Below are 23925 nucleotides of genomic sequence, written 5' to 3'. Positions count from 1 at the left end.
TTTGATTCGTCTCCCGACTCGAGGGCGTAAATTAACCTCTTCCACACAGGGTGGTCTCGCTGAGCAGTGTGTAGCTCAGGTGAAGTGAAGTTGTGGATGACCTCTGAGGTGGTAATCGCGCCTATCGGAATATTCCGAGATAAGGCATCTGCGACCACATTTGTTTTCCCGGTGATGTATTTTATCTCCGGATTGTATGCTTGGATCGTTAAGAACCATCTTGCCAGACGACCGTGTAGGTTTTTTCCCTTGAAAAGATCAGTTATGGCCGCGTGGTCCGTATACACCACAATTTTGTACCCCATCACTATGTCACGAAAAAGCTTCAGAGCCCACACAATGGCAAGAGCCTCTAGGTGGGTAACAGAATAGTTCTTTTCCGGAGCTGTAAGTACTCGACTGGCGAACGCTATCACATGCTTTTTGCCGGACTTATCTGTTTGCATCAGCGCGGCTCCTACTTCACTAGCCGAAGCGTCGGTACAAAGCTGAAAGGGATCCTTGAAATCCGGAAAGACAAGGACCGGAGCCTGTGTAAGCGCTTTCTTTAAATCCTCAAAACTCGTTTGTTGAGCTGGGAGCCACTGAAATGGTACGTCTTTTTTTAAAAGATGGGTTAGGGGACTCGCGCGTGTTGCGAAGTCCTTAATGAAAGGCCTGTTATAACCTGCGACACCCAAGAAAGACCGTACCTTGTCCGCAGACGTTGGCTGAGGGAACTCGGCAATAGCCTTTATTTTGTCGTCCACTGTGTGGATGCCGAATTCGTCCACGACATGCCCCAAGAACTTGATCCGAGGCTTTAAAAATTCACATTTGGTGATTTTGAGCTTTAATCCGACCTCTTGAAGTCTGTGTAGGACTGCTTTTAGTGTTTCCATGTGTGCATGCACGTCTTTACTTGCTATGATGATGTCGTCTAAATACACATAGACAGAGTTGCCCAGCAAGTCACCAAAAATACTGTTCATTGTCCTTTGGAAGGTCAAGAGAGCTCCTTTGAGCCCGAACGGCATCCTCGTCCACTCATAGTGGCCATGAGGCGTGCTGAAAGCCGTTATTTCACGTGACTCGGGGGCCATGGGCAGTTGCCAGTAGCCACTGACCAGATCAAGACTCGTAAAGACTTTATTTCCTCCACCGAGACACATCAGAAGATCTCGAAGAACGGGAAGCGGAAAATGATCATCCACGGTCGCGGTGTTCACACGCCGGAAATCAATCACAGGGCGATAAGAACCGTCTTTCTTTGGAACCAAAAACAAGGGTTAATTCCACGGGGAATTCGATTCTTTGATGACACCTTGTTCTAACATTTCAGAGATAAGTTGTTGCACCACCTCCCTCTGACTGTGGGGGAGCTTGTACGCATTGATATATACAGGATTTGTATTGGGTTTTAACTTAATGTGGTGTTCAGCACACTGCGTAACTCCAAGCGGCTCGCCTGGTAGAGCAAGCGCCCCCCGATAATGTTCCAGAAGCTGGACTAAGGTTGGCTTAATTTCGGAATAGTGTCCAACTTTTAGGAATGCCCCTAAATTTGCTGTGTCTTGTTCGGGAGAAGCCTGACACGCCGAGGTTATGCCTGAGACTTGGGCTGAAGGGTATTCAGCTGGTTCCGGGGCGACATTTCTCCCATACACTAGACACTGGCATAATCGAACACCGTGTCTTAAGGATACAGGGGATCCAGACGCGTTTATTACCAATGCCTCTGCAAAACCTCCTTCCTTGACTGTCGCAAGAGTTACCTCCACCGTCACGCGGTGTATGTGAGGAGCTCCGTCGATACACACATCACTGCCCGTCGGAGGGGCGTTAGGCAAACGGATTTTAACAAGTTTTGCAGCACGATCCGGAACTATATGAGGACCTTCTACGACTGCCGTTACTGTCCGCCACAAGTCTGCAATGGTTTCGTGTGGTTTGACCGTAAGAGGTGGCACTTGGGCGGTGGCAGTCCCTGAGTATGTGGTGGGTTGGTCATTTTCCCCCTCTGAGGGTGGGATTACAGGTGACAGAGGCGATGGATTTACCATCCCCTGTATGCGTCGGCCTTGATACGCGATCACGTTGCTTACAGGGTTTATGGCGATGTGCAGGTCTTTCATGGCGTTTAATCCTAAGATCCCATCCACAGGTAAAGCAAACCTGCTAGAGACATAAAGAAATCTCGAAAGGGACATACTTTTTCATGTAAGCTGACTGTTAGTGGTACTCGCCCAAGGATTCCCAAAGTGGTGCCCGTCACGCCTACCACATTCAGGTCGTTCTCTTGAAGCGGCCAATTTTCCCCACTCGCCTGTCGTGTCAGAGACCTGTAAGCGGAGTCGGATATGACATTGACTGTGGCACCTGTGTCAACCGCTAAGGTGAGTGAAATTTTGCCCACCTTGCAAGGGAGGGCAATTATGCTTGTCCGTCCCAAGGCGGCAATGACGGAGTCAAGTTGCTCCCAATTAGTATTTTCCTTAAGGGACACTTGGATGTACGCCTCGGGGCTGTCACGAAGTCATGACTTTTTATTCTGAGAAGAGGAGTGTGGTTTATTGTCCGCTGAGGACTTGTACTTCTGTTCCTCCTTGGCCTTTTGTATTGCAAAACAACTGTCTGAATCATGAAAACAATTCCCGTGGATATGGCAAAAGGCAGCCTTCCGCTGATGGTTTGGCCTAGGGTTCCTGTGTGATGAATGATGCCCGCCCCTGTAACCTCCTGACCTGCTATCTGAGCCCTGTCTTGAATGTGTTGATTCCCTACGTTTCGCGAAGCAAGAATGTTCAGAATGTCCTGATTGCTTGCAAAAACTACAGGTGAGAGAGACCTTACTTTGAGCCTGTAATACTGCGGCTGGTGCGAGGGGATGCTGGTGAGGGTGTCCTTGAACCTTGAGTGGGTTGTAAGTATGCAGACGAACCCGGGGGTGAACGAATTCTGCGGCCTGTAATTGATAAATAATGAGTGCCTGAACATAAGATTACCTTAGTAAATTCACCGGTTGTGGTATCGTGTTCCGGTCCCTCTTCACTTGAAGGACGAGCCAACTGTTTAAAGGTGTCGCCGAGTTTAGCGAGAGTGTCTTTGTTCATACTATGGTGTAAATCATTTACAAAATAGGAGCATATGTTGATAGCTGTAAATATGAACCAATAAACGGAACGTGTATGAATGAATAGTTTGCGTTGAAACCCTAAAAAGGCAAGAAAGAATGGCTAGCAAGGTGCCTGTTTAGACGTAATAGAAGTTAAGGTTATAATGGAATGCCCTAATGATATGGGTATATATAGAAAGAATATCTATATAAACAAAGTGGTATGTTAAGTGAGTATACCATTGAAGCTCACGTTTTCTCTCGAGCGGTGAAAAGAAAACGGAGGCAGGGGACACTGATGAAGATTAACTATGATCAGGGAACTCACACTATACTCAATAGACTCGCTAGCAAACAATAAGAAAGAATCAATATCGTATGCGAATGAACGTTACTCTCACAATTATGACTGAATAACAGTGTTAGGAACACAGAAATAAAAAATCGTGCCCCTGCACGGACAATAATGAAAATAAGCCGAGTCGGCATATTTGGACAAGAAGGGAATATCCACAAATACCAAGATTAATCAGCTGATGTAGTGGAGAGGGCGACGGCTTGTGATGCCCTGGGGTACGTGCAGTCGTTGTAGGCGCGTCAGGAAACCTCGGCCGCGGCCACAGCGGCGGTGAGAGGTGAGGGATGGGCTGACATCGGAGGACTTGTAATGGCGGTTGAAAATCTGCTGACCCAGCAATTTCGGCTGCGCGGATGGGAGCCGGCACACTGCCGCCAGACGAATGATGGCCGCGTCGTCCTTGTTATTATAGTAAGAGATGGGCGGCGGTGGCAGATAAGACGACTTGGGTGTGCAACCTCTTGAGAAGACGCCTTGCAAGAAACGGTAGTGGGAACAGCTTGCAGTCACCGGGAGATGGCCGCGGGTACCCTTGCTGACTGTTTGCCGGAAGAGGTTTGGGCCGATGCTCCCGGCAGCGGCGGTGTTGCCGCCAGCTGTGGAGCGAGGGGCATGTGGGGTGTCCCAAGGTCAGCGGGGCGTGCCTCCTCGTTTCTGGTGTGAATACTTCTGCCGTATCGTGGAGTGGCTTGCAAGTATCGTAGCAGTGCTGGCTTGAAGCGGGGGAGCGGCTTGTAGATTGTGGCCCTCGCTTTCGGCTGCGTAGGCCTGTGGGTGTGCTCGGGGCTTGTAGGCTTGACGCCTGTAGAGCTGCTTGAAGCTGGTGTGCTCGAGGCTTGTAGGCTGGACGCCTGTAGAGTTGCTGCTGGTGTGCTCGAGGCTTGGAGGCTGTAGAGCCTGTAGGCTTGTAGGCTGGACGCCTGTAGAGTTGCTGCTGGTGTGCTCGAGGCTTCGAGGCTGTAGAGCCTGTAGGCTTGTAGGCTGGACGCCTGTAGAGTTGCTTGTAGCCGGTGTGCTCGAGGCTTGTAGGCTGGACGCCTGTAGAGTTGCTGCTGGTGTGCTCGAGGCTTGGAGGCTGTAGAGCCTGTAGGCATGTAGGCTGGACGCCTGTAGAGTTGCTTGTAGCCGGTGTGCTCGAGGCTTGTAGGCTGGACGCCTGTAGAGTTGCTGCTGGTGAGCTCGAGGCTCGGAGGCTGTAGAGCCTGTAGGCTTGTAGGCTGGACGCCTGTAGAGTTGCTTGTAGCCGGTGTGCTCGAGGCTTGTAGGCTGGACGCCTGTAGAGTTGCTGCTGGTGTGCTCGAGGCTTGTAGGCTGTAGAGCCTGTAGGCTTGTAGGCTGGACGCCTGTAGAGTTGCTTGTAGCCGGTGTGCTCGAGGCTTGTAGGCTGGACGCCTGTAGAGTTGCTGCTGGTGAGCTCGAGGCTCGGAGGCTGTAGAGCCTGTAGGCATGTAGGCTGGACACCTGTAGAGTTGCTTGTAGCCGGTGCCTGGTGAGGTGCACGTATAGCTGGCGCCTTGTGAGTTGCTTATAGCTGGCGCCTTGTGAGATGCCTGTAGCTGGCGCCTTGTGAGTTGCACGTAGCTGGCGCCTTGTGAGATGCTTGTAGCTGGTGCCTTGTGAGTTGCACGTAGCTGGCGCCTTGTGCGATGCTTGTAGCTGGCGCCTTGTGAGTTGCACGTACCTGGCGCCTTGTGAGATGCTTGTAGCTGGCGCCTTGTGAGATGCCGCGGACGGCTAGTGCGTTGCCGCGAACGGCAGGTGCGTTGCCGCGGACGGCAGGTGCGTTGCCGCGGACGGCAGGTGCGTTGCCGCGAACGGCAGGTGCGTTGCCGCGGATGGCAGGTGCGTTGACTCATTCTTCCCTTGTACGCCTGTCCCCGGAGTTTGTTGGTGAGTTCTCGTGGCTTGGAGGAGAACGAGGTAGCGAAGGCACAGGCGCGGGGTGACCGCTGCCAACCAAATGTAACGGGCTTGTCGGGGGGCGTTTAAAGGGTGTTGATTAAGACTTCAGCTTCCTTAAGGCGAATTATATTCGTAGCCTTTATGTACAAGAAGCGACGGAGCGAGAGCGACCGTCGTTGTGTGTCAGTCGGACTCTCGTGAAGGAGTCGCGAGTTACAGGTTGGAAAATAATTGTTACAATTGGTCACGTATGTCAAGGTGACCTCCACGCACCATCGGAGTGCGAAGTATACAAAACTGAGACGGTAAACACTGACGGACGACATTCCTATAAGGTGGCGTGATCTATCTGTCGTGGGTTTTTCCATTGATAATTGTATGCCTAATTCGTGGTGATATTAAATAATAATAATACATTGATATCCTATTATAACAATATATATATATATATATATATATATATATATATATATATATATATATATATATATATATATATATATATATATATATATATATATATATATATATATATATATATATATATATATATATATATATATATATATATATATATATATATATATATATATATATATATATAAACATAAGAACATAAAAACGTAAGGAGTCTTCAAGAGACCGGTTGGCCTATACAAGGCAGCTCCTGTACACTCAACCTCACCTTATTTCACCATCCATGGCTTTATCTAACCTCTTCTTGAATGTATCTACGGTATTGGCACCCACAACATGGCCCCCAAGCCTGTTACATTCGTCCACCACTCTATTGGTGAACCAATTCTTGCCTATGTCTTTGTTAAATCTGAATTTGTCTAACTTAAAACCATTGCTACGCGTCCTACCTGGCTCTTTTACTATCAAAGTCTTATTGACATCCCCTTTATTAAATCCCTTCATCCATTTATAGACTTAGATCAAGTCTCCTCGTAACGTTCGCCTTTCTAGCGAGTGTAGATTTAACTGCTTCAGCCTGTCTTCATGAGGCAAGTTTCTCACCGACTAGCTCAGTCGGTTAGTGTGCTGCACTGGCAGGCTTCACAGCCTGACAGGCGGCGGTTCGAGCCTCGCTCAGGCCGGATTCTTTCCGTTGACTAGGAGTGGTTACTGTCCCCCCTTGAACAAGGGGACGGTATGTGTGGTGCGTGAGGTCCTGGCAGTACCCAAAGAACGACTAGTTTGCTCACGTCGGAAGGGGACACTTGATGACGATGGCGAGTCCAACTCGTGATCAGGCCGTGGAGAATTACACACACACACACACACACACGCACGCACGCACGCACGCACGCACGCACGCACACACACACACACACACACACACACACACACACAAAGAAAAGTTGGACAAATACAGATACGGAGACGGGACCACACGAGCGTAAGCCCAGGCCCTGTAAAGCTACGTACAACTTGGTAAATACAATTATTTTTCAGAGCTGGGTAAGTGCGGTACTTAGTGCGGAAGTGCGGTAGCACTGCATCACAAAAAAGTACCGCACTACCGCAAAATTTCTGAAAATGCCGCACTACCGCGGACTGCACTAAAAAATCCTGCGGTAATTTTTTTGCGGTAGTTTGAAAACTACCGAAATCGACATTTGCAGCGCGGCAAACTCACAGAAATGCTTTTTTTTTACAGTGAATCGGACTGAATCATTATTTCATTATCGGATTATTTCATTATATGGTGAATCGGACTGAATCAGTCAATCGGTATCAGTCATCAGAATCAGTGATTCAAGCATTCTGATTTCTCATTTATTGTTCAGAATTAAATACTAAATAGACAGACTAAACTACTACACTGCAAGTCTTCTTTAACCCGCGCGGTGCCGGCCATTTCAACCCCGGACCCATCCGTGGTGCAGGCCGATTTTTCATTGTACTAGTTTAAGCATGTTTCCTTTGTTTGGATAGCCAGGATAGGCACTGAAGTATTTTTTATTTTGACTACCGCTACCGCAGTACCGCACACCGTGTACCACACTAGGAAAGAACAAATGGGACCGCACTATCGCAACCGCACTACTCCGGAATAAGTGTCGCACTACCGCAACCGCACTACTGATTTTTCAGTACCGCGCCCACTTCTGCTATTTATAGTAGGTAAATGAATACACACACACGTTTAGAGAGAGAGAGAGAGAGAGAGAGAAATAATTATGTAACTTGTAAATGAAATATGTTAATTATTTGCCGTAGAATGATACGGTATTTTGTTGCTGAGAATGCATGTAATTCATCACGGTCTGATCACGAGCTGGGCGCCTCGTCGCCAGCAAGTCCCTTCCCGCTTAGAGCAAGGGTCATTAGTCGATCTCCGGGCACTGGCGGGCCTTGCACACACCACACACCCTGGCTCCCCCGTGCTCAAGAATGGACGGTAATCGCTCCTTAATAGCGGAATAATCCCGGCCTGAGCCGGGCTCGAACCTTCGCCTGCTAGGCAGCGAAGCCTGACGCCGCAAAGCTTTACCACTGAGTTACGAAGCGTTTTTTTTGTGTGTGTTTGTGTGTGTTTGTCCTTCACTCCTCTTCCCCCCCCCCCCCCAAACACACACACACACCACACACTGCTGTGGAAGTATTGTGGTGCAGCTGGCCGGCCTGATGGGCGAGCCTCCCAAACCTCACTCTGCGAGGAGGCACCTCTCTGGCCGACTGGTTAAGAAGTGGCTTTCCCATCTCATTGGTCGCTTGTTCGATCCCCGGCGTCTGGAACCCCTTTCCTGGTCTGGATTGTTTTCTCGTGTGTTTGGTGACGCGCTGCGGCTGTGTGGAGATTTAGTGAAGGGGATGTTGGGCAATACAGTGTGAACAGTTGGACAGATAAATGGCCATAGACAGACAGGCGGACAGACTGACAGGTGTTGTGTAAAGAGCCAGATGGAAAGATGCACTCACTGAAAGACTTGTTTGTTACGAAGATATTAAAAAAAATAATGTAGTTAAAAAACCAAGAACTAACAGACGTGATAGCGGAGGAAGTTCTATTCGGTGGCTTGTCTTGCCTTTTTTGGTGTCATACTAAACAGTTCTATTTTCCGTTTTTTGTTTTTCTTTCTTCATTTCTTTCGATATTTTTTCTTTTCGTTCCTGTATCGCATCCCTTCTCTTCTTCAGTTCGTAATTCACTCTCTTGTCTTGTCTTGTCTTGTTTTAATGACGAGATTTTCTATTCTCTTTATTCTATTACTCTCTCGGTCCCACACGTCCTCTGCGTGTATCGAAACACACGAGAAATTAATCACAACAAGGAGAGGGTATTCCCCGGCTGCCTGGGATTGAACCCGCGACCAGCGTGACGGGAGAGCCACTCCTTACCGAGTCGGCCAAAGAGGTACCCCCCTGGCTAAGTGGGTTATGGGAGGCTCGTTCATCAGGCCGTCGCCGCACTACATTGTCATATTAAACAGTTCTATTTTGCGTTTTTTTTTTCTTTCTTCAATTCTTTCGATATTTTTTTATTTTCATTCCTGGATCGCATCTCTCCTCCTCCTTTCTTCAGTTCGTAATTCACTCTCTTCTCTTTTTTTTTCTCTCTGTCAGAGCGCACACATCCATTATCGTCTTTTATCTCTCTCCATTTCTTCCCACAATACTAGTACAATACACAATACTAGCTACCCGGTATACAAATTCATACTGGTAGCTATTTTCTTTCATTCTGTCTCTTCTCCTTTCATCAGTTCTCTAGCCATCGCCTCGTCCCTTTGTTGTTGTTGTCGAGGTGTTCACTAACTCTCTCAATGTCTTCTCTTTCCCAGGTGAGTTACTCCTTCACCTCCACATGGCGCTGCGCTGCCTTCATCACCGAGGTTAGTTCAGCTCCGTCTTGAGGTAAGCCAGAGCTCCGAGGTGCCCCGTGTCCCTCCCTCTCCATGTCTGTTCGTGTGTGTTGGGGCGGTATTGTCAGACGCTTCCACCCCTCTCATCAACAGGAGGTCATTTTAGTTCTAATAGTGTCGAGTGGGGTGTTTCGAGACAACTTTTGGGGGGTGAATTTAGACAGTCAATATTGCGAAGTTGCTTGATTCAACATGCTTTTCCTATTGTGCTCATTAAATACGCGTAGGCTAGAACTGCAAACTTTGTATTTACAACTTTTCAGTAGGAAGTTGTTGAAAGTTTGTAAAATCCATTCTCCCTAAGGGTAAGATTTATTACCCCTGCGAAATTTCGTGTTGCAAAACCAATAGTTTTGGTCAATTTACTCTCCTGAAGTTATTTGAGATTTTAGATTCATAATTTTTTGCATGTTGATTGATAAATAGTCCAGGTTTAATATGAATTAAACAGAAATAAAATGTAATATTTTGTTTTGTTATAGACTGAATAATTTTGTCTCAATTCACCCCCACAAAAAAAAAAAAGTTGTTGGGTGAATTGAGACACGTTTAAGCAAATGCTGCCAAACATTTGGCTGGTGCTGCACCCTGGTGGTGGATCCTGTCACTGATAACATAAGAAAGCTATAATAGAGAGTTTGTGCAAGACACTTATGTGAGCTTTGTTCCTAGGAAATTTTGGAAGATTTACCCTGAGGAAGAGAAATACTGTGCAGTAACGTATGATAGGAGGGCATACAGAGGAAGAGTTCTAAAAGTTGGGAAAACCAATGTAACAATTAAATTCTTAGAGAGAAGGATGAACACTCAGTAGGACTGGCCCAAACGTGATGATGTTGATGAGGTTTGAATGATACACTTGATCAGTGGACCAGTGCTATTGTCAGGCACATTTTCTTTGACAATTAGGGGGATTCATAAAGCTTCTGCTGACTTTAAAATGCATGTAAAACACAGCATGATGTAACCACTTCCCTAGCGCTTACAGAAAGGAGCAGTACGCTGGTTACTTTTTTTTACCAGCTACCCGGTATACAAATTCATACTGGTAGCTATTTTCGGAAGGGGGAAAAAAACAAGTAACTAAATGTCTGAAAGGTGTGGATTTTTGTTTGAAGTGATCTTAATTCATTCAGATATCAAGTCAATTCCACAACAAGTAAGAGGATGTTTGTTTATTTACCATATAAAACAGTGTTACACCTGTCTCAATCCACCACAAAAAGTGTTTCAATTCACCCCATTTTCCTGGACTGAATCAAAGGGACTTATTTTGTGAAAAATAAATACATAAATAAAATCTTGTACACTTGCACGCGAATTGGTCACTTACCCCTCCATACTCACCTTGAATATAAACTGCTTCACTCCTATGGTTTAGAGTACAGAACTAAATAAGGAAAAAATGTCTCAATTCACCACACTCGACACTAAGTGTTCCCTTTGGCTCACGGTACAGCAGAATGGTTAAACTACCATGGCAGAAGGATCGTAAAGCTACCCCAGGAAATGCCCAAAACTCCTACGAAAGCCTTGGCAAATATGTGAGCTTGGGCGCCGAGATGGTTAACAAAATGAGCATCAGTCTTGTGTAGGCTGCGAGCTATAGGAGACACTTGCGTCGGTGTGTCAAGCTCTCCCTCCCTCCCTTAGGGTCAGTTAGAGGAGTATCGGCGGTCAGCCAGGACCCGTATTTTCAAACCTTCGGGCGCCCAGGGGCATACAATTGGCAAGGCTTTCCTGGGAGTTGTGGGCATTTCCAGGGGTAATTTTATGACCCTGGTGGTACAGTCTGTTCAGAGCATGAAGTCGGTTCAGGGTGGTGCTGGTATCGTCGTTTACCTCTAGCCATGCTGCCAAATCAATCTTCGTACATGCTTCTCTCTCTTATTTCCCATCCATGTGCTATTTGAAAGTGATATTTTATATATTCTGTATATAGTAAAGGAAGCTACATAGTACAATGAGTGTCGATGTTTAGGATTATAACAACGATTTGTATAAATTCTATGACATGCGGCAGCGATTTTTTCCCATGTTGCCACGTTTTGGTGATGGTGATGTGGTGTTAGTGGTGGTGGTGGTGGTGGTCGGCGTGTCCCCTTAGGTCCCTCCCCCGGGTCGAGAGGGAGAGAGAGGGAGAGAGAGAGATAAACAGGTGGGTTATGGGTGGGTAGGTAGGGAGACGGTGCTAATCTGATAATTGGCGGTCGACCTGGCAGCGCCGCACTCGTGGGAATTCAGGAATCTGCCACACCTTGAACCGACTTCATGCTCTGAACAGACTATAGTTTGACCATTCATCTGTGCCATGAATGTAACAAAACACGCATTAGACCTCTTCATCCTCTGGAAATTGTTGATGTGCGAGGCGAAGGCGTCTGAGAATACTGAGCCAGGTTCCTTCTCCTTGGGGTGCGCCAGAGTTCCTAGACTGCCCGGACTCCTCCCTTTCCAAGTGTGTTCGTGTGCTCCAGCCCTGTGTAGGTGCTAGGGGCCGTATTTTAAAACATTTCGGCGCCCAAGTTCACCTATTTGACAAGGCTTTCCTAGGAGTTTGGGGCATTTCCAGGAGTAGTTTTATGACCCTGGTGGTAGTTTGACCCTTCTTCTGTACCGTGAACCCAAAGAAACACTCATTGGAACCCGACTGATGCCCTCTTTGACCTTTAGAAATAGTTGATGTGAGAAGCCAAAGTGTCTTAAAATACCAGCCTAGGTGTTGGGGGAGACTGCCGCCGAAGTGTCAGGCTCTCCCTCCTTCCGTCATTTCCTTAAGACGAAAATATTGCTTGAGGGAACAATTCGAGACCAGTGATTCAGATATATCGAGATTATTTAGAAGGATATCAAGTAAAGGAGGAAAACTGCTGCGTGTCTTGAATGTGACTGAAACGTTTAACTTGTCTTAGAAATGTGTTTGGAAGGCGCCGTGGCTGTTCCGAGTCACTCTTTCGCCCAGTCTTGTCCGAAACGTGTCTTGGTTTTATTTGCTCTTATTAGTGTGTTTCTCTCTCTCTCTCTCTCTCTCTCTCTCTCTCTCTCTCTCTCTCTCTCTCTCTCTCTCTCTCTCTCTCTCTCTCTCTCTCTCTCTCTCTCTCTCTCTCTCTCTCTCTCTCTCTCTCTCTCTCTCTCTATAACCGAAACATTTATCGACACCACAAATATTGATTTAAGTTCCGAATACAACATAGATGGCTACAGACTCTTCAACAAAGATCGTGTAAACCGTAGAGGCGGTGGCGTCGCCCTTTATGTCAAAAGCTATTTGCAACCCACCGACAAAACACCGGGAAACAGTAACGTTGAACATTTGTGCGTGCGAGTAAACATTGCAAAAGTCAATTTAAATATATCTGTCACCTACAGACCTCCCGGGCAATCACTCGATGACGACCTTGAAATGTACAGCGTCTTAAGGCAGTCACTTAATAACAACGACTCACTGATATTAGGAGACTTTAACCTCCCCCATATCGACTGGGCGACACTGTCAGGCACAGAAGGCGAGTCACATAGAATGATCGAATTTCTAGAAGAAAATTATCTAAGCCAAATGGTTTCTGAGCCAACTCGACAAAATAATATACTCGACCTTGTTATAACGACCCAAGATAACCTTGTCAGTAGTGTCACGGTAGGAGAACACCTCGGTTCTTGCGATCATAAATTAGTGCGCGTCGACATTAAAGCTCAATCATCAGTGACTGAAAATAAAGTAAAGGTGCCCAATTTCAAAAGAGCTAACTTCGTATACATCCGAAACAAACAAACAGAAATACAACTATCAGATGACGGCAACGTAGAGGAAGCCTGGCTAAGCCTTAAAAATCACTTACTCACTCAGCAGAACACATTCGTCCCCTTCTGCGAGAAGCGAATTAACACTAATAAAAGCCCACCGTGGTTTAATAGCGAAATTAAACAATCAGTCAATTAGAGAAAATTGTTTTACAGGTTAAAGAAAGAACAAAGCACGCCCGAGAACATTAGACTCTATAATGATGCCAGGCGACGAGTAAAAAGACTAGTAGGTCAGGCAAAGCGTAGACATGAAGAAAATATTGCAGCCAACTGTAAAAATAACCCGAAATCTTTCTTCAGTTACATAAACAACAGAAAGGCGATCAAAAGTGGTATTGGACCTTTAACAAACAGCGACGGTGCACTAGTGACTGACAGCCAACACATTGCAAACCTCTTAAACAATTACTTTTCCTCGGTGTTTAATACTAACAGTCTTCCTCTCGCTACCACCAACACCAGTACTATTGTAAATCTCGAGCATACATTGCCTAATTTTGAAATAACAACCGATGAAGTCCTTAAAGCTCTCCATTCACTTAAAACAAATAAAAGTCCTGGACCTGACAAAGTATATCCAACTCTGCTGAAAGAAACGAAGAGCGAAATACGCTCCTCCCTCACAACCGTATTCAATATGTCCTTGCGACAAGGCATCGTCCCTTCAGATTGGAAAAATTCTAACGTGACACCGATTTTCAAGAAAGGAGACAAAAAAGTACCAGGTAATTACAGGCCCATTAGTCTAACTTCGGTTGTAGGTAAGCTACTTGAGGGCATAATTAGAGACAAAATTGTGAGTTACCTTGAAAGCCACTCATTGATTGGGGACTCACAACATGGCTTCCGAAACAAAAGATCCTGCCTATCAAACCTATTAACCTTTTATAACGACCTCTTCACTGTTTATGACGTAACCAAATCACTGGACGTAGTCTATCTTGATTTCCAGAAAGCGTTTGATAAAGTCCCGCATCATAAATTACTTTACAAATTAAAGCAAATAGGTATTGACGGTCAAGTAAACCAATGGATCGCGAATTGGTTGAGCAACAGACAACAAAGAGTAGTGATTGACGGATTTAACTCAGAGTGGGCGCCTGTCACTAGTGACGTCCCTCAGGGCTCGGTCCTTGGCCCAGTGCTCTTCATTATTTACATCAACGACGTGGATGTTGGACTCAATAACCGCATTAGTAAATTTGCAGACGACACAAAGATTGGTAACTCGGTTCTCACTGACGAAGACAGGCAAAGCCTCCAAGAGGATTTGCACAAAATTTCAGCTTGGTCGGATAGATGTGAGATGCCCTTTAACGTAGACAAGTGCCAGGTCCTTCAAGTTGGAACGAGGAATAAGAAGTTCGAATACGAAATGCGCGGCGTTAAACTCAAAAGCGTTCAATGCGTCAAAGACTTGGGGGTCAAAATCGAGTCAAACCTCAAATTCTCACAGCAATGCATCGATGCAGCAAATAAAGCGAACAGAATGTTGGGCTTCATTAAAAGAAACTTTGTATTCAAGAATAAAGATGTAATACTCCCGCTCTACAACAGTTTAGTCAGACCCCACTTGGAATATGCGGTACAATTTGGTCCCCACCATGCAAAGGATATTGCTAAATTAGAAGGTGTTCAGCGTCGGGCAACGAAAATGATCCCTTCCTTGCGCAACAAATCCTACGAAGAAAGGCTTTCTATCCTTAACATGTTCTCTCTTGAGAAACGTCGCCTCCGAGGAAAATTGATCGAATGTTTTAAAATACTTAATGGTTTCACGAATGTAGACAGATCAACATTGTTTATGATCGATGACAGTCTGCGCACGAGGAACAATGGCGTAAAACTCAGATGTAGACAAGTAAATTCAGATTGCACCAAATTTTTCTTCACCAACGTTGTAGTGCGAGAATGGAATAAGCTTCCACCATCAGTGGTCCAGTGTAACACGATTGACTCCTTCAAAAATAAGCTCGACCGTCACTTCCTTCAACTTAATATCAACTAGAGCAGAAATGCAACGTTTTGGAGTCTTCTGATTAATGTAAAATCACTTAGGTTTAAGGACAGACCACCAAGTCTGGACCATGGGGTCTGTGTGGTCTGATTTTCTATGTAAATCTATCTATGTAAATCTCTCTCTCTCTCTCTCTCTCTCTCTCTCTCTCTCTCTCTCTCTCTCTCTCTCTCTCTCTCTCTCTCTCTCTCTCTCTCTCTCTCTCTCTCTCTCTCTCTCTCTCTCTCTCTCTCTCTCTCTCTTAAACACACACACACACACACACACACTACAGCTGGGCGTGTCCTCGGTGGGCACCACTTAACTGTACTTTGCTGAGAGAACTTTAATTTTGGTGCTGTACGTTATAGTCATTGGTTTTTGTTATTGTCTACGGTTGTGTTGTGTCTGCTCATACGTTTCTCTCTCTCTCTCTCTCTCTCTCTCTCTCTCTCTCTCTCTCTCTCTCTCTCTCTCTCTCTCTCTCTGTTACCTAAAGTGTTATTCGCTTCCGTTCTCTTCTTCTTATTACTTTTTCTTTTCAGGGGAACTTTAATATTTTGTAAGTTTTCTCCCCTCTGCTGGATGGCAACTTTTTTTCATCTTTCTTCTTGTTTGTAGTTTTTCTCTGTTGGATAGTAATTTCCCTTCTTTCTTTTCTTCTGCTCTATCGTCTTGGCCTTCTTCTTAACGCTCTCTCTCTCTCTCTCTCTCTCTCTCTCTCTCTCTCTCTCTCTCTCTCTCTCTCTCTCTCTCTCTCTCTCTCTCTCTCTCTCTCTCTCTCTCTCTCTCTCTCTCTCTCTCTCTCCTGCCATGCATAACAAAATCTGTTGATGGATTCACTTCCAGCATTCGTTTAATAATTGCGCATTTCATCGCATGCCAGACTCTAAAAAAAACTACTGGAAAATTTCCCACACACAGAGACGAGAGAGAGGGGAAAAACACTAACATATCTATTTTTCCTGCGTCCAACAACAACATGTAGCATTGAGTTACATTTTTGTTCGGAAACCAATCGTACTGCTCTATGTGTGTGTGTGTGTGTGTGTGTGAGAGAGAGAGAGAGAGAGAGAGAGAGAGAGAGAGAGAGAGAGAGAGAGAGAGAGAGAGAGAGAGAGAGAGAGAGAGAGAGAGAGAGAGACTAAAGAAAGGGATATAAATAAGTGAATTGAAGAAGGGAGGATTTTGAAACCTTCGTAGCAATCATTTTTTTAACTGAATATATCACGAAAATTATCATAAATATGTCTTAGTAAACCAAATGTTCTACCTGACAAGTGTTTGGGAAGGATTAGTATCTGACCTGTGTGTGTGTGTGTGTGTGTGTGTGTGTGTGTGTGTGTGTGTGTGTGTGTACGACTTGGCCTCATATCCTCTTTGTTAGAGAGAGAGAGAGAGAGAGAGAGAGAGAGAGAGAGAGAGAGAGAGAGAGAGAGAGAGAGAGAGAGAGAGAGAGAGAGAGAGAGAGAGAGAGAGAGAGAGAGAGAGGATGTTACTTCCTGTCCTTTCTCCACAGTTAAGTGTAATAGTTCAGCCAAGTTCTCTTATTATTATTTATATTATCATTATTTTCATGTTGTCATTTCTGTATTATCAAGTGAAACTGATTACGGAGTTGTGCTGAAGTGCGATCTCCGTCGAAGGTCTCAATGTGTTCAGGCCAGGAGCCGAGCAAACAGGGGACTGGGATTCACTTCCAGGGGCGTGAGCAACAGAAGCGCTGACGTCATCCTCAAGTTGTATTTAGGTTGACCACCTGGCAACCAACCCGGACTCTAGATTATCTCTCAATATTTGCCTGCACCAGAACGGGGTGGGCCGACCATCAGGCGGCAGGCCTCACTAAAAAGAAAATAGACGCAATAGGCCGAGACGTAAAAAAAAAAAAAAAATCTCAGCTATGCTGTCCAGATTTGGTTACCTCGATATAGAATGGATACCAAGATGTTAGAATCGGTACGAGGAGGATGAGAAAGATGATTCTCGAGTAAAGAAACTTGCAATAAAAGGAAAGACTGCATTCTCCAGGAAGGCGAAGGGTGTGAAGAGACTTGATCCAAGTTTATGAATTGATGAAAGGCTTTGATAAGACTGATGTCAATAAGGCTTTGGAGGCAAGAGAACAACAGGCTTGGACACACATCAATGCGCTTGAATTTAGAATTAACAAAGACATGGGAGAGAGAGATTTACATAGATTTACATAGAAAATCAGACCACACAGACCCCATGGGCCAGTCTTGGTGGTCTGTCCTTAAACCTAAGTGATTTTACATTAATCAGAAGACTCCAAAACGTTGCATTTCTACTCTAGTTGATATTAAGTTGAAGGAAGTGACGGTCGAGCTTATTTTTGAAGGAGTCAATCGTGTTACACTGGACCACTGATGGTGTTAGCTTATTCCATTCTTGCACTACAACGTTGGTGAAGAAAAATTTGGTGCAGTCTGAATTTACTTGTCTACATCTGAGTTTTACGCCATTGTTCCTCGTGCGCAAAGTGTCATCGATCATAAACAATGTTGATCTGTCTACATTCGTGAAACCATTAAGTATTTTAAAACATTCGATCAGCTTTCCTCGGAGGCGACGTTTCTCAAGAGAGAACATGTTAAGGGTAGAAAGCCTTTCTTCGTAGGATTTGTTGCGCAAGGAAGGGATCATTTTCGTTGCCCGACGCTGAACACCTTCTAATTTAGCAATATCCTTTGCATGGTGGGGAGACCAAAACTGTACCGCATATTCCAAGTGGGGTCTGACTAAACTGTTGTAGAGCGGGAGTATTACATCTTTATTCTTAAATAAAAAGTTTCTTTTAATGAATCCCAACATTCTGTTCGCTTTATTTGCTGCATCGATGCATTGCTGTGAGAATTTGAGGTTTGACGCGATTTTGACCCCCAAGTCCTTGACGCATTGAACGCTTTTGAGTTTAACGCCGCGCATTTCCTAATCGAACTTCTTATTCCTCGTTCCAACTTGAAGGACCTGGCACTTGTCTACGTTAAAGGGCATCTCCCATCTATCCGACCAAGCTGAAATATTGTGCAAATCCTCTTGGAGGCTTTGCCTGTCTTCGTCAGTGAGTACCGAGTTACCAATCTTTGTGTCGTCTGCAAATTTACTAATGCGGTTATTGAGTCCAACATCCACGTCGTTGATGTAAATAATGAAGAGCACTGGGCCAAGGACCGAGCCCTGAGGGACGCCACTAGTGACCGGCGCCCACTCTGAGTTAAATCCGTCAATCACTACTCTTTGTTGTCCGTTGCTCAACCAATTCGCGATCCATTGGTTTACTTGACCGTCAATACCTATTTGCTTTAATTTGTAAATTAATTTATGATGCGGAACTTTATCAAACGCTTTCTGGAAATCAAGATAGACTACGTCCAGTGATTTGGTTACATCATAAACAGTGAAGAGGTCGTTATAAAAGGTTAATAGATTTGATAGGCAGGATCTTTTGTTTCGGGAGCCATGTTGTGAGTCCCCAATTAATGAGTGGCTTTCAAGGTAACTCACAATTTTATCTCTAATTATGCCCTCAAGTAGCTTACCTACAACCGAAGTTAGACTAATGGGCCTGTAATTACCTGGTACTTTTTTTGTCTCCTTTCTTAAAAATCGGTGTCACGTTAGCCTTTTTCCAATCTGAAGGGACGATGCCTTGTCGCAAGGACATATTGAATACGGTTGTGAGGGAGGAGAGTATTTCGCTCTTTGTTTCTTTCAGCAGAGTTGGATATACTTTATCAGGTCCGGGACTTTTATTTGTTTTAGGTGATTTGAGGGCTTTCAGGACTTCATCGGGTTTTATTTCAAAGTTAGACAATGCATGCTCGGGATTTACATTAGTACTGGTGTTGTTGGTGGTGGTGGGAGAACTGTTATTATTAAACACCGAGGAAAAGTAATTATTTAATAGGTTTGCAACGTGTTGGCTGTCAGTCACTAGTGCACCGTCGCTGTTTACTAAAGGTCCAATTCCACTTCTGATCGCCTTTCTGTTGTTTATGTAACTGAAGAAGGATTTCGGATTATTTTTACAGTTGGCTGCAATATTTTCTTCATATCTACGCTTTGCCTGACGCACTAATCTGTTTATTTGTCGCCTGGCATCATTGTAAAGTCTAATGTTTTCGGGCGTGCTTTGCTCTTTCTTAACCTGTAAGACAATTTTCTCTCCTTGACTGAGTGTTTAATTTCGCTATTAAACCAAGGTGGACTTTTATTAGTGTTAATTCGCTTCTCGCAGAAGGGGACAAATGTGTCCTGCTGAGTGAGTAAGTGATTTTTAAAGTTTAGCCAGGCGTCCTCTACATTGCCGTCATCTGATAGTTGCATATCTATTAGTTTTCGTCGGATTTCTACGAAGTTGGCTCTTTTGAAACTGGGCACCTTTACTTTATTTTCAGTCACCGATGTTTGAGCTCTAATGTCAACGCGCACTAGTTTATGATCGCAGGAACCGAGGTGTTCTCCTACCGTGACATTACTGACTAGGTTATCTTGGGACGCTATAACAAGGTCAAGTATGTTATTTTGTCGAGTTGGTTCAGAAACCATTTGGCTTAGATAATTTTCCTCTAGAAACTCGATCATTCTATGGAACTCACCTTCTGTACCCGACAGTGTCGCCCAGTCGATATGGGGGAGGTTAAAGTCTCTTAGTATCAGTGAGTCGCTGTTATTAAGTGACTGCCTTAAGACGCTGTACATTTCAAGATCGGCATCGAGTGATTGCCCCGGAGGCCTGTAAGTGACAGATATATTTAAATTGACTTTTGCAGTGTTTACTCGCACGCACAAATGTTCAACGTTACTGTTTCTTGGTGTTTTGTCAGTGGGTTGCAAGTAGCTTTTGACAAAAAGGGCGACACCACCCACTCTACGGTTTACACGATCATTGTTGAAGAATCTGTAGCCATCTATGTTGTATTCGGAACTTAAATCAATATTAGTGGCGTCGATAAATGTTTCGGTTATAGCAATTACGTCAAAGTATTCTGTCAGAGCAAGACATCGCAGTTCATCAAACTTGTTCTTAGGCTACGCGCATTGAAACTAAGGACTCTTAGGTTATCTTGAAGCTTGGTAATAGAGGTGGTGGTACTGGAGGGTTCAATGTTACGAGTCTGTTGCGGTGTATGGTGTCTATTTACACGGGCGGGATGGAAGGACGTGGCTGAGAGTCGTTTTTTGTTGTTCGGGCGTTACGTACGGCGTTGTTGAGGAGCCTTCCGAATCTGGCTGCCCCGATGGGGGACAGGTGTATGCCGTCCCTTTGGAAAAGTTTACTCTGGCCGTAGAAATGGTTCCAGGCGTTAAAGAACTCGACGTCAAGCTCTCCGCAGAGAGTCTGTAGGCGGTTGTTGAGGCTGAAGGCCTTACTGTAGAAGTCGCCCCCATCCCATGTCCGTGGTAGAATTCCTGAAATCAAAATATTAGGGGATTTAGACTTATACTGCTGGATGAGCCTACGGTACTTGTCCAGCAGTTCCTCAGACCGGGTCGTGGTGACGTCGTTTGTACCTGTGTGGAGAACAAAGAGTGAGTCATTAGAGGCCACAGCGGAGACCTCGTCCAGGGCAGCTGTGATGTCGTCAGCACCAGCTCCAGGATAACAGTAGTTACGCCTACGACGGGGGACTCTGCCACAGAATTCAACCACCTGATGGCGAATCACAGAGTCACCGATCAAGAAGGTGCTCTGTTCCTCGTCCTCCTCCTCCAGTATGGCAAATCTGTTGTAGCAATGAGTAGGATAAATGGCTCTAGGGGCGGGTGTGGCTCCTCCTCTCACGGGGGTGAAGCATTCAGCGTCAGCTCTACCGGTCACCTGTGACGTGCCTTCTTCGGAAGGTGGCTGGGCATCGAGTGCAGGTGAGGAGGGTGATGAGGCGTCACTTGCAGCAGGGAGCAGGGAGAGAGAGAGAGAGAGAGAGAGAGAGAGAGAGAGAGAGAGAGAGAGAGATTTACATAGATTTACATAGAAAATCAGACCACACAGATCCCATGGTCTAGACTAGGTGGTCTGTCCTTAAACCTAAGTGATTTTACATTAATCAGATGGCTCCAAAACGTTGCTTTTCTACTCTAGTTAATATTAAGTTCAAGGAAGTGACGGTCGAGATTGTTTTTAAAGGAGTCAATCGTGTTACACTGGACCACTGATGGTGGGAGCTTATTCCATTCTTGCACTACAACGTTGGTGAAGAAAAATTTGGTGCAGTCTGAATTTGCTTGTCTACATTTGAGTTTTGTGCCATTGTTCCTCGTTCGCAAAGTGTCATCGATCATAAACAATTTTGTTCTGTCTACATTCGTGAAACCATTAAGTATTTTAAAACATTCGATCAGTTTTCCTCGGAGGCGACGTTTCTCAAGAGAGAACATGTTAAGGGTGGAAAGCCTTTCTTCGTAGGATTTGTTGCGCAAGGAAGGGATAATTTTTGTTGCTGGACGCTGAACACCTTCTAGTTTAGCAATGTCCTTTGCATGGTGGGGAGACCAAAACTGTACCGCATATTCCAAGTGGGGTCTGACTAAACTATTGTAGAGCGGAAGTATTACATCTTTATTTTTGAATAAAAAGTTTATTTTAATGAAGCCCAACATTCTGTTCGCTTTATTTGTTGCATCGATGCATTGATGTGAGAATTTGAGGTTTGACGCGATTTTAATCCCCAGGTCCTTAACGCATTGAACACGTGTGAGTTTAACGCCGCGTATTTCGTAATCGAACTTCTTATTTTTTGTTCCAACTTGAAGGACCTGGCACTTGTCTACGTTAAAGGGCATCTCCCATTTATCCGACCAAGCTGAAATTTTGTGCAAATCCTCTTGGAGGCTTTGCCTGTCTTCGTCAGTGAGAACCGAGTTACCAATCTTTGTGTCGTCTGCAAATTTACTAATGCGATTATTGAGTCCAACATCCACGTCGTTGATGTAAATAATGAAGAGCACTGGGCCAAGAACCGAGCTTTGAGGGACGTCACTAGTGACCGGCGCCCACTCTGAGTTAAATCCGTCAATCACAACTCTTTGTTGTCTGTTGCTCAACCAATTCGCGATCCATTGGTTTACTTGACCGTCAATGCCTATTTGCTTTAATTTATAAAGTAATTTATGATGTGGGACTTTATCAAACGCTTTCTGGAAATCAAGATAGACTATGTCCACTGATTTGGTTACGTCATAAATTGAGAAGAGATCGTTATAAAAGGTCAGTAGGTTTGACAGGCAGGATCTTTTGTTACGGAAGCCATGTTGTGAATCCCCAATTAATGAGTGGCTTTCGAGGTAACTCACAATTTTGTCTCTAATTATGCTCTCGAGTAGTATACATACAATTGAAGTTAGACTAATGGGTCGGTAGTTACCAGGTATTTTTTTGTCTCCTTTCTTAAAAATCGGTGTCACGTTAGCCTTTTTCCAATCCGAAGGGACGATGCCTTGTCGCAAGGATATATTGAATACGGTAGTTAGGGAGGAGAGTATTTCGCTCTTTGTTTCTTTAAGCAGTATAGGATATACTTTGTCGGGTCCGGGACTTTTATTTGTTTTAAGTGAATGGAGAGCTTTAAGGACTTCATCGGTTGTTATTTCAAAATTAGGCAATGCATGCTCGAGATTTACAATAGTACTGGTATTGTTGGTAGCGAGAGGAAGACTGTTAGTATTAAACACCGAGGAAAAGTAATTGTTTAAGAGGTTTGCAATGTGTTGGCTGTCAGTCACTAGAGCACCGTCGCTGTTTGTTAAAGGTCCAATACCACTTTTGATCGCCTTTCTGTTGTTTATGTAACTGAAGAAAGATTTCGGATTATTTTTACAGTTGGCTGCAATATTTTCTTCATATCTACGCTTTGCCTGACCTACTAGTCTTTTTACTCGTCGCCTGGTATCATTATAAAGTCTAATGTTTTCGGGCGTGCTTTGTTCTTTCTTTAACCTGTAAAACAATTTTCTCTCATTGACTGACTGTTTAATTTCGCTATTAAACCACGGTGGGCTTTTATTAGTGTTAATTCGCTTCTCGCACAAGGGGACGAATGTGTTCTGCTGAGTGAGTAAGTGATTTTTAAGGCTTAGCCAGGCTTCATCTACGTTGCCGTCATCTGATAGTTGTATTTCTGTTAGTTTTTGTCGGATTTCTTCGAAGTTAGCTCTTTTGAAATTGGGCACCTTTACTTTTTTTTTCAGTCACTAATGATTGAGCTCTAATGTCGACGCGCACTAATTTATGATCGCAAGAACCGAGGTGTTCTCCTACCGTGACACTACTGACTAGGTTATCTTGGGTCGTTATAACAAGGTCGAGTATATTATTTTGTCGAGTTTTGTCGAGAGAGAGAGAGAGAGAGAGAGAGAGAGAGAGAGAGAGAGAGAGAGAGAGAGAGAGAGAGAGAGAGAGATTCAGAACCGGATGCGAGACAGATATGGAGAGGAGAAAGAGAAAGAGGATAATGAAGAGGAGGAGAGAGAAGATGATAGGGAAAGGGAATAGGAGAAAAGGACACAAAAAGGAGAAAGACATCAAGAATAAAACAAAAGAGGAGGAGGAAGAAAAAGAAGAGAAGAAAAAGAGTCCTTTCTTTCTTCCTTCATTCTCTCCTTCCAGCCTTTCTCTTTTTTTCCATTTTCGTCTCGTAATTCTCTCTCTCTCTCTCTCTCTCTCTCTCTCTCTCTCTCTCTCTCTCTCTCTCTCTCTCTCTCTCTCTTGCATAAACCGGATATTACGTCAAGATATTGCTTCTTTTACGTACACACACACACACACACACACACACACACACACACACGGATAGAGAAAATTTAGGACCGAAAGAGGAAACTACAGACGAGTAAGAAAGGGGAGGAAAAGGAGGAGGAGGAGGAGGAGGAGGAGGAG

General features: G+C 44.8%; 1 protein-coding gene and 1 long non-coding RNA gene across 3 annotated transcripts in view; one reads left to right on the top strand and one right to left on the bottom strand.

The window, feature by feature from the left end:
- LOC126997846 (DNA-directed RNA polymerase II subunit RPB1-like) overlaps window positions 1-5712 on the bottom strand; it is a 50214-nt gene extending 44502 nt beyond the window's left edge. The window contains exons 1-2 of one of the 2 annotated variants that reach the window (XM_050859060.1): window positions 3615-5712; window positions 2833-2944 (exon numbers count right to left, since the gene is read on the bottom strand). In XM_050859060.1, the coding sequence (XP_050715017.1) occupies window positions 3959-5308 (1350 nt within the window). In that variant the 5' untranslated portion in view covers window positions 5309-5712 and the 3' untranslated portion in view covers window positions 2833-2944; window positions 3615-3958. The remainder of the gene's footprint in view (window positions 1-2832; window positions 2945-3614) is intronic. The other variant, XM_050859061.1, reaches the window with a different exon arrangement.
- Window positions 1-22363, top strand: part of LOC126997848 (uncharacterized) — a 62522-nt gene extending 40159 nt beyond the window's left edge. Inside the window, exons 2-3 of the long non-coding RNA XR_007752409.1 lie at window positions 18456-18545; window positions 22335-22363. This is a non-coding gene — a long non-coding RNA (uncharacterized LOC126997848). The remainder of the gene's footprint in view (window positions 1-18455; window positions 18546-22334) is intronic.
- The last annotated feature ends 1562 nt before the right edge of the window (window positions 22364-23925 follow it).

This window comes from Eriocheir sinensis, chromosome 13, assembly GCF_024679095.1.
Source record: "Eriocheir sinensis breed Jianghai 21 chromosome 13, ASM2467909v1, whole genome shotgun sequence".
Classification (NCBI taxonomy): Eukaryota; Metazoa; Arthropoda; class Malacostraca; order Decapoda; family Varunidae; genus Eriocheir; species Eriocheir sinensis.
Note: the sequence above shows the minus strand (reverse complement) of the source record. Positions and strands in the feature narration are given on the sequence as shown.